This window comes from Mus caroli, chromosome 16 (genome assembly GCF_900094665.2).
Source record: "Mus caroli chromosome 16, CAROLI_EIJ_v1.1, whole genome shotgun sequence".
Taxonomy (NCBI): Eukaryota; Metazoa; Chordata; class Mammalia; order Rodentia; family Muridae; genus Mus; species Mus caroli.
Genome location: NC_034585.1, coordinates 85,284,675 through 85,295,040, shown reverse-complemented (window position 1 = coordinate 85,295,040; position 10,366 = coordinate 85,284,675). Strand labels below are relative to the sequence as shown.

The 10,366-nt window shown below is 48.8% G+C and overlaps 1 protein-coding gene across 3 annotated transcripts in view; it reads right to left on the bottom strand.

Moving 5' to 3' along the window:
- Positions 1–745: 745 nt before the first annotated feature.
- Eva1c (eva-1 homolog C) overlaps positions 746–10,366 on the bottom strand; it is a 75,665-nt gene continuing 66,044 nt past the window's right edge. For 2 of the 3 annotated variants that reach the window (XM_021185198.2, XM_021185199.2), the window contains 2 exons: positions 8,076–8,165; positions 1,155–1,746 (listed from right to left, as the gene is read on the bottom strand). In XM_021185198.2, the coding sequence (XP_021040857.1) occupies positions 1,370–1,746; positions 8,076–8,165 (467 nt within the window). In that variant the 3' untranslated portion in view covers positions 1,155–1,369. Of the gene's footprint in view, positions 1,747–8,075; positions 8,166–10,366 lie in introns of all 3 variants that reach the window. The other variant, XM_021185200.2, reaches the window with a different exon arrangement.

Genomic DNA, 10,366 nt, shown 5'->3' with positions numbered 1-10,366 from the left:
AAAGTCTTATGGCATATTTATTTACTGTGTGTGTCTATATGTGTCTGTGTGTGTGTCTGTGTATCTGTGTGTGTGTTTCTCTGTGTGTGCCTGTGTATGTTTGTGTGTATCTGTGTGTGTGTGTGTGTGTGTCTGACTCTGTGTGTATGTGTATGTGTGTGTGTCTGTGTGTGTGTGTGTGTATCTGTGTGTGTATGTGTGCCTGTGTGTCTGTGTGTGTGTGTGTCTATATATGTCTGTGGGTGTGTCTCTGTGTGTGCCTGTGTACTCATGTGTGTGTCTGTGTGCCTCTGTGTGTGTCTGTGTATGTCTGTGTTTGTGTGTGTGCCTGTGTCCATGTGTCTGTGTGTATGTGTCTGTGTGTTCATGTGTGTATCTGTGTGTGTCTGTGTGTATGCCTGTGTGTGCCTGTGTGTCTGTGTGTGTGCTTGTGTGAGTGAATGTGTGTATGTCTCTGTGTGTGTGCCTGTGTATGTTTGTGTGTATCTGTGTGTGTCTGTGTATCTGTGTATATGTGTCTGTGTATGCGTGTGTGTATGTGTGCCTCTCTGTGTGTCTGTGTGTGTGTGACTATATATGTCTGTGTGTCTGTGTTTGTATGTGTCTGTGTGTGTGTCTCTGTGTGTGCCTGTGTGCTCATGTGTGTGTCTGTGTGTGTGTGCATGGCACACACATGCACCATCAGACATTTCGCTATAGAAACTAGACTAGTGACCAATACCCCAGTTAAACAACCAACTCTCTTCAAGCATCACGGCCGGCATTTATCCTCCTTGATTCTGACATGCAGAATTTCTTCCCTGCTTTCTCTACACTCCCAGGCCGTTTGTGGATTTTGCGATCACATACCACTATTACTCCTTGCTTAGGTTTTTGTCTCCGTATCATGACACATGTAAGAAGGTCAGAGGGCAGCTTGAAGGAGTTGCTTCCCTCCATCCACACTGTGGAGTGAACTCAGGTGGCCAGCCTTGCTAGCACTCACCTTTCACCCACTGACCCATCTCACTGCTTCCCGCCAGCATAATTTTTAATGAATATGTGTGCCCCGCCCCCATTTACTTAGGTCACAAGTATAGATGACACCTGGCATTGTAAATGTTGAGTAAATGAGAATCTCAAGTCTGTATAGAATTATTAATGTACAGATAGGATTGCAAGACACCACGGCTTCCTCCCAATTTATTCCAGGGTGTGCTGTAAACAGTGAGACGTCCCTTTGACAGCTTTCTGGCTTCACCCATCTCGGGTGACAAGACAGATTCTCCTTCACAGAAGGTACAAGTGGAACTGGAGAGGGTTGGGGAGACAGCGCATTCTGGACCCTTCCTTCTTCAGAGAGTCTGATCTCCTCCAGATGCCTCTGTTGTCAGTAGAAGTGGCCGACGTTCCTGGGGAGCGAGGAGTCCAGGCCACTGTTCATCCATATCTCTTGAATGACTTGCTCCCTGCGTTCAATCCTTTCCGCCAGCTCGGCGGCTTCTATAGAGCTATAGGCTGGATATGAAGTCCTACAAAACCTGGACAACTCCTCGGGAAACTCAGAATCCGAGGAGTCCTCCTCTTCCATGTCCTCCTCACTGTCCTCCTCCGCCTTGTCGCTCCCTAGCACCAGGTGCTCCCTCCCCTGCCTCAGCTCCCGGAAGTCCTTCCTACAGGACACCCTGATGACCAGGGCGCACAGCGTGAGGAGCAGGCCGATGCAGACACTGGACATGAACAGCAGAGCGGCTCTCTCGGGGTGGGCTGCAAGAAGAAGACAACATGTGAGGGTGTGAAAGAGTTAATTTGGGATCACAGTTTTGAAGACTTGTCCTCTTTCCTGTCAGAGGAGGCATGGCGATAGGCTCATGTGGTAAAGTCTGTTTTCATCACAGTGGACCAGGACCCAAGGTTCTTCCCCAAATGGCATTACTAGTGGGGAACATACATTCAAAACATGACCTTATGAAGGACATTCCAGATTCAAATTATAACAAGCAGCCACTGATCATGTTCATAGCATGAGACCTGACTGTGTCCCAATAAAACTTTATTTATAGATTGGAGCTGGGGGCCATTGGTTGAGCACACCTATAGATGAACAAACTGAGGCCCAGAAGGAAAGCTGCAGAGGCCCGCAGCCTCTCCGGGTAGAAGCAGGCTGGATCTTGGAGCTCCTTGTGGGATATACTTTGCTGTCCCCAACATTTTCTCAGTAGATGTCAACTTCAGGGAGCCTCCTTCAGGGCACACTGTCAAGTCTTTCATTCTGGGAGAGACAATGAAAGCTGTTGTCTTTACCACTGCTGTTTCTCCCCAGGGGTCTAGGCTGGAGTCTCAAAACTCCATTCCTCTGCAGGGAGGGACCTCACAGCTGAGATCTGAAGGGAGAGATGGAACCAGGACACTTTATCTTTCTGAAAGTGGATACCTCCCTGGCCAGCTTCCTTCCCACAGCCCAAGCTGTCCCTAGAGTGGCTCTACTCATCTGTGCTGCATGTCCTGACCGCAGCCTGATGTTTCCCCGCTCTCTTTAAGATGCAGATGTCTGAATTAACATTTATTTTGGCTTCGGGAGGGACAGCAGATTGTTCCTGTCATCCAATCAGTACAATGTTGAAGAGACGAATTATGTAAAGGACTCATAGAGCCACACGCCCTTTTCACGAGGAGTAGGGGGGTGGGGGTGGGAATGGGCTATCCGGAGACTACACTGACACTGTACCAAAGTCACTAAACTGTGATACAAAGCCCAGGACATCTAGTCAAACCTCCCCTCTCTTGCAGATCACAGCCTGTTCTACTGGTCCACTCTCACTTCTGACATAGTTCAGACTGTGCGCCCTTTATAGTTTTATGTCTTGCAGTTGATACCTCCTGTGAGGTATGAAGAGGCCAGAGCCTTAGTCGTTTTCTGACCACTTGTGTGGGGGACAGGGCCAGCTCCAGGCAGAAACTCACTGCGACATCAAGTCTCTGAGGAACGAAGCACACTCACAGTTGTTGTCCAGTACCCCACCCTGCCCCTGCCCTGTCCAAGGAGGGAGTAGCGGTGGACCAGATCCTCAGGCTCCATCTACTCTGGATCAGGGTTTTGCTCTAAACACACCACTGATTTGTTTACTTTATCTCTTTCTCTATTCGTAAGGATTTTTTTCCATGCTCAAGTCTGAACGTTAGGGCGGCACACATATACCTCAGCTCCATTTTTGAAGAACTTAGATTAATTGAATTAAGTGAGTCATAATCCTTAATTAAGTGAGGGTACATCACATGCTACCTTAGGGTACATCGCATGCTACCTTAGGGCACATCACATGCTACCTTAAGGTACATCACATGCTACCTTAGGGTACATCGCATGCTACCTTAGGGCACATCACATGCTACCATAGAGTCAGCATCCCCACCCCCTTCTCCAGGTATCAGGCTCCTGGTTCAACTCCTGGGGTTCAGAGGTAACTCTTGCCACAGGGTCACTCCGTGGGGGCGTTCACGTCACTGCCACTGAGACCCAGTGGTCCAGGAAGCCAAACAGTGCTCAGCAGTCCCATGGGATGAAAACTTCCTATTCAGAGGAAGTGACTGTCACACAGTCACCAGATTGTAGGTAGACGGCACATAAGGGATGAGCCGGTATCTTTACTGATGACACTTTCCAAAGCCATCACCAACTGGAACTTGGGCTTAGGCCAGGGCTCCGCCCACTGCCCCTGAATTTACGCAAAATAATGTTTACCCCGTTTTCTAGAGCCAACTGGACCACTTTGCACCGTTGTGACCCCTTTCCTGTCATCTCTTTTGAACACACAAGGCATTTGTTTTGCTGTGGTTGAGCAGAGTTCCCACAGTGTTTTTTGTTGTTATTCTAACTTTAGTTTCGGTTCATCACGGTTGAGAGGGAACGACTTATCACCTGTACTACGATTCCAGGAGCCTCAGGATGGGTGGCCAGTGGCCTTTAGGCCCCATTTGCTCTTTAGATCCTGGTCTGGGGCCAATACAAGCTCCAGTTCAAATTTAGTCACACCCAGATAAGACACCAGAAGCCACCAGCAAAGGTCTATCTCTTGGGGGGGGCGGGGGGACTGTGGCCAGAGTCCTCCAGGAGGAAGAAGCACAACGTATTTGGAACTAACTAGTTCTGATGGTTCTTAGAGTATGACAGGGCTTCCTGTCAGAGTTGCAGACCCTGGGAACATGTCAGAGCCCACCCACGTGACAGGGCTGTGCTGTTCTGATTGTCCTCCCTGTAAGGGTCATGTGACCGACTTTGTCGTGTGTGTGTGTGTGTGTGTGTGTGTGTGTGTGTGTGTGTGTGTGTGTGTTAAAATCTCCTTCGCACAGCTCATAGGATATCCTAGAGTTCCTGTCTTAGAACCACCGAGGCTGCTCTGGCCATGGTCCCAAAGTTCTCAGGTTTGCCTGAGACTGGACACACTCAAACACACACACACACACAAACACACACACTACACACACATACACTCCCAAACAACAGAGGTAGTGACAGAGTATTGAGTCACATCGGCAGGCCCGTAGGCACAGATGAGGAAAACACAGAAAGCCAGATGCCAATATGACACTAATTTGGTGGTCTGGGAGGAGTCATGTTATTTATTTAGACAACAAAACTAAATTAAGAAGTCCCTCAGCCAAGGCGCAATGGCCTCTGCTGAAGCAGCTAACAAACTGTGTTCCCCAGAACTATACATACAGACATAAACACATGCCAACCTCCACCCATAGGCCCCATACCATAAACGAGCGCCACCGGCCTAGACACACACACACACCATGCACCGTAGACATATACCACTCTGCCACACACCGCAAATGCAACACACACATACCATACACACCAAGCATATCACACACCTATAACACATAACACACACACACATACCATGCACTATAGACATATACCACTCTGCCACACACCACAAATGTGCATGCACTACACACGTACCATACACACCAAGCATATCACACACCTATAACACATATCACGCACATAGTATACATACACACACACACACAACACACACGCTCTTCCCCTTTCTATGAGAAATACCCTTGCAGATCAGGCAAATATGCATAGGAGATATGGTTTATCTGAGAGCCTTGAACATATCCTTTCTGCTCACCTTCAAGTTTCCCTGTGGAGGACAGAGCCCTTTGCCTTGGGTTGTCTGTCTGCTTGTCCCCCATCAGTGTGACTGCATTCATGGGTCAAAGGCACTTGGTAGCCTGATGAAGGACTGTCTTTCGGCTTCCCTCAATTTCCCAGGAATATCCTCTGCTCAAGTTGTTGGTTCCCCGGCTGTTCTGGCCAGTGGCCTCGCTGTCAGAGAGTGCCAGGGGTCCATGTCCAGGGTGAACATGTTGGAATATCTCACGATAAAAATCATATGACATCCCATCCAGTCCTCATATCAAAAGGACGGAGCACAGTTCTGGCTTGTGGATGGCTGGCCAGATGGCTCAGTGGAGAAAGGCATTTGTCACATAAGCCTGACAACCCAGATTTGATCCCCAAACCAATGTAAACCATGGTAGAAGAGAATCAGCTGCACAAAGTCGTCCTCTGACATGCATGCCATGACATGCGTGCACACACAGACACGTTTCACATGTATGTGTGTCCATGTGAATGTATACCACATGTGTATAGATATCTGCAGAGACCAAAGGAAGGTGTCAGGTCCCCTGAACTAGAATTACAGGCAGCGGTAAGCCTCCAGACATGGTGCTGAGAACTGGCTAGGGTCCTCTGCAAGAGCAGCAAACGCCCCTAACCACTGAGCAATCTTTCCAGATGCATAAATAAAATGCATAAATCATGGATGATAACGGAGTATAAGACAGTCATAATGTCAACTCAGATTTATTGTTTAGCCATCTGTTGCCTACTCTCTGTAACCTTGTCTGCTCCAGAACTCTCCTAGACACAGAGATATGACAGAGATAAACAAGATGACAGTCATCTGTCCTTAAGGAGCCGAGACTCTCGGTGCTTAGAGAGGCAAACACATTGTCTAGACGTGTAGCAGGATGAACACATGGAGGCTGGAGGAAGGGGTATTTACATAATGCAGGGTCAAGAGGTTCCAGCCATTCAAATCCTGAAGACAAGGTTCTTTGTAGAAGTTGATGGACAGCTTTGCCCTTCGCCCAGCGTGAAGCTGGACCCAGCCGCTGTCCGTGGTGCCCTTGGCAAATGTCCAGCTCCTCTGACCTTCAGCTCCCTTAAGCACAGAATCTGGGATCAAAACCCCATCCCTCAGAGTTGTTGCTCTGTACTGACCGTGTCCCCCCCCAAAAAAAAACTCATGCTGGTGCCCTAAATTCTAATATGACTTTGTTGGTGGAACTTTCTAGGGCTAATTACGTTTAACTGTGTTCACCAGAGGGTCCTCATCTGATAGGACTGGAGGTATTAGAAAAGTACACACTCTCTCTTTTCTTTCTTAGTCTCTTTCCACCACCACTGTCCTACACACACACAGACACACACACATACACACACACAGAAGGAAGCTCTTGATCATGGACTCCAGCCTACTCCAGAACTGTTACAAAATAGAAACTGTTTCTTAAGCTCCAGTCTCCAGCGTTTTGTTGTGGAGGCTAAGTTAGGTCAACAACAGAGGGCCCAGTGTGGCTGCCCCTCAGTCAGCAGCACCTCTGATCCTCTTCACCGTTGTCCTCCACTTGAAGGGGCTTTGAAACCGTGGACACACTTCTAAAACCTAAATCTTCGTATTCTTTAACTTTGGCAGTCATAGGGAGCCTCAAGAATGGAAACGGGGGAGAGGTGGTAAGAAAAAAAGAGGCCAATAACTATACAGCACATGGCAAGCCCACTGGAGGCTGAGATGGGATGACGGTGCCGTGACAGAGTGCTGGGCCAGGCATTCCAGCTCCTGTATTAAGATGTCTCTCAAAGGTCAGTGGTGGCGCACGCCGTTAATCCCAGCACTTGGGAGGCAGAAGCAGGCGGATTTCTGAGTTCGAGGCCAGCCTGGTCTACAAAATGAGTTCCAGGACAGCCAGGGCTAAGTCTTAATTTCCCTACGAGGAAGCTCTATCCCACACAAGCCCAGCTCCAGCTGGCCTGAATAGCAGCATCCATGCACCTGTCAGAGTGCACGTTACCCAAGGTCTCAGAGTTTCTGGCCTCTGTACGGTTTTGATAAGTGTTGCTTCCCCTAAGAGCTATAAGTATGAGTTTGGTTTGATGGTGGTGGCCCTGGGGGATGGCGTGGACTTTTAAGAGGAGGAGTATTTATGTCATTTAGGCCTGTGCCATCCACGGGAGTTAGCTGTAGGACTCGGCTCTATAAATTTCTCTCCCTCTCCATTGGCTCAAAATGTGATCACTCTCGATGCCTCACTGTCCCCTCAACCCCCTGGTTGACTGAGTCACTGGATCTTGAACTTGATCTCCAGAACTATGAGCCAAAATATACCTCGTTTTACTTCAGGAGTAGCCTGGGACTTGGATTAAGTAATGACGAAGGGAAGCTGACTGACAGAGCAAGCCCTCCTGGAGCAGTGTTGAGACGACAGTCAACATTCCGAGATAAAATCCATCCTAGGAAACTCAGAAGGTGACAAGGGCATTCCTCCACAGAGAGGACTGTACTCAGCCAGGCCTGGTGCCAGCCTTCAGCCCTGGGCACAGTCACCAGGAAATCTTGGCAGCCATAGTAACTCTCAGGCCTCCTGAGGTCACGGCGCCATCCCATGGCAGAACCTGTTTCACTTCTGTGTGATCTGCCTTGTTTTGTTTCCAGTTGTTGGGCAGATTCAGTCATCCAGAGTTTTAGACACGATGAAAGCACTTCTACTTCACGAGGGGGAGCTACCCTTGGAGACGAAACCCTCAGTCACTCAACTTCATTCTTGTAGGTCCCCTAGTTTTGTGGCTGCCACTGTATTAGAACCCCAGGCCTGTACCTTCGGGATATCTTGATGCTGCAGTTGCCAGGACAGCTAAAGCCATGCTCCTTTAGTCACCGGAGTGCTTGTGAGTGAGGTGGTGGGTAAACCCCTTTGCATCCCCCAGCAGTTCCCACTCATTCACCTACCTCGAATGTAAGCGAACGCGGCCAGAGAGTTGCTGACGATAACACCATCTTTCCGCACAACCCTTGATCCGCTTGGGTTGAATGTTATACCTGCAATGTGCAAAGGCAGTGGGTCAGAGCTGTGTGCCTGTCCTGAGGGTCAGAGCTGCGTGCCTGTCCCGAGTGTCCCGCCGATGTCCGCCCAGGCCTGCCTTAGGAATAGAAAGTCCCAGATGTCAAACCATCGGGCTTCTGACTAAGCTATAGGAGATCAGAACACCCAGTGCTGAGGCCTGAAAGTGACGTGTCCCCGTGGGCTCACGTGTCTGAAGACTTTCAGTTCACTTTGGGAGGCTGTGGGTCTTCACTGGAGGAAGGGAGTCATGGAGGATGGGCCTTGAGGTTTGTAACCTGGGCCCACTTCCTATGTGTCCTCTGGTTCTTAACTGTCTCACTGCCCGGCCACCATGATGGCCCATTTCCCTTCCTAAACCAGGAGCCAAAACAAATCCTTTCTCTCTGACATTGCTTTTCTCTGGCGTGTTGTCCCAGTAACAGGAAAAGCAGCTGATGCCGAAACCATCTCTGAAAATATCAAATCATTAAAGGGACCCAAAACAGTTCCAAGTCTCAATTCCAACTTCAGGTGTAGTTCATGTGCCCTCGTCCAGAACAGAAGCCTCTATTCCGTCCCAACAATGACCTCTGTCAGGCCGAGTAAATAATCCCTCAATTTACCGTGGAACTGATGTCTGCTCTGTGGACCAGAGACAGGACAGGCCTGGGTGCAGTGTGTGAGATTTTCTGATCACACACACACACACACACACACACACACACACTGTGTGGCTGGTCTGCTTTCAGATGTGAGAGGCCAGGACCCTGGTGGACGCTTGGCAAGTGCTGATGGAGCAGTATTGGAGTTCAGGGAGCCCTGAGAATATCACCAGGGCAGATGACTCTAAGAGAGTTGTTGTGGCTCTCAGGGTTGCACTGAAGGATGATGGGAATCCTTCAGGACCTGGGGGGAGCCAAGTGAGAGGCAGAGGGAGGCTGGGATGCAGAGCCTGGTAGACAGGGTGGCCGTGAACTGGAATGTGGAGGACGTTTCCAGTCCTCAGCCCTAGCTTCCGGGTAAGGGCTCTTATGTCTTAGACGCTGTGTTTTCTATAGCAAGAAGTCCACAGAGAAGCCAAGCACAGAGCCAGTCCTCAGTGTCAGCGAGGCCCACATCCATGGATTCACCCACAGATGGAAGGATTGCTCAGCAGAAATTGGAAAGTGTACAGACTTCTTTCTTGTCACTGTTTCTTAAACTACACAGTACAGTGACCATGTGCATGGCATTGATGCTGTGTTAAGGACTGCAAGTCCCCCTAGAGATTAAAGTGCACAGGGGGACCGTGTGGGTTCTGTGCCAATACCAAGCTGCTTTGTTTACAGGGCTTGAACACCTGCTGATTCAACAGTGCATGGGCAGTTTTAGCCTCAATCCCTAAGATAGAGAGCAGCTATACTTTACTTTCACAAGTGTGTGTGTGTGTGTGTGCGTGTGCATGTGTGTGTGCATGTGCAGTATGTGTGTGTGCGTGTGTGCATGTGTGTGTGCGTGTGCAGTATGTGTGTGTGCGTGTGTGCATGTGTGTGTGCGTGTGTGTGTGTTTGTGTGTGTGTGTATAAATAAAACAAAATAGCACAAGACAAACCCTTGCTACCCAAAGTTGTATATTCTGTGGGATTTCTACAGTTTCTATCAGGAATTTCATGGGCTAAATTTGTTCTATGTGTCACTAAAAAAAATAAATAATCCAGGCTGACAGGAAGGCTCAGTGGGTAAAGGCTGTTAAGCCCGATGATGGAGATCACTCCCCAGGATCCAGAGAGCAAAAGAAGAGAAGTGGATCCTGCAGGCTGTCCCTTGACCCCATGCTCACATGCGGCCACACCCACATACATATACACATAAATACAACATTTACAAAATAAACTCAGAACAGCTGTGCCCATATTCGTATAAGGTACGTGGGAAGCAGGGAAGGAAGGGACGACATAGTCAGCTGGCTCCAGCCCAGCTCTGTAGCAAGCTCCTTGTACCACCAAGAACCCAAGTTGTTTCTGAGAAGACCTGTTGTTCAAAGTGGTTTTTACATTAGGAAAAAAAAAAGAAAGAAAGAAAGAATGAATGAAGAATGTAAGAGAATGGGGGTAACCTTATTCTGCTTGTGATTTTAACTCTCTCTCTCTCTCTCTCTCTCTCTCTCTCTCTCTCTCTCTCTCTCTCTCTCTCTCTCTGTCTCTCTCTCTGTAAAACA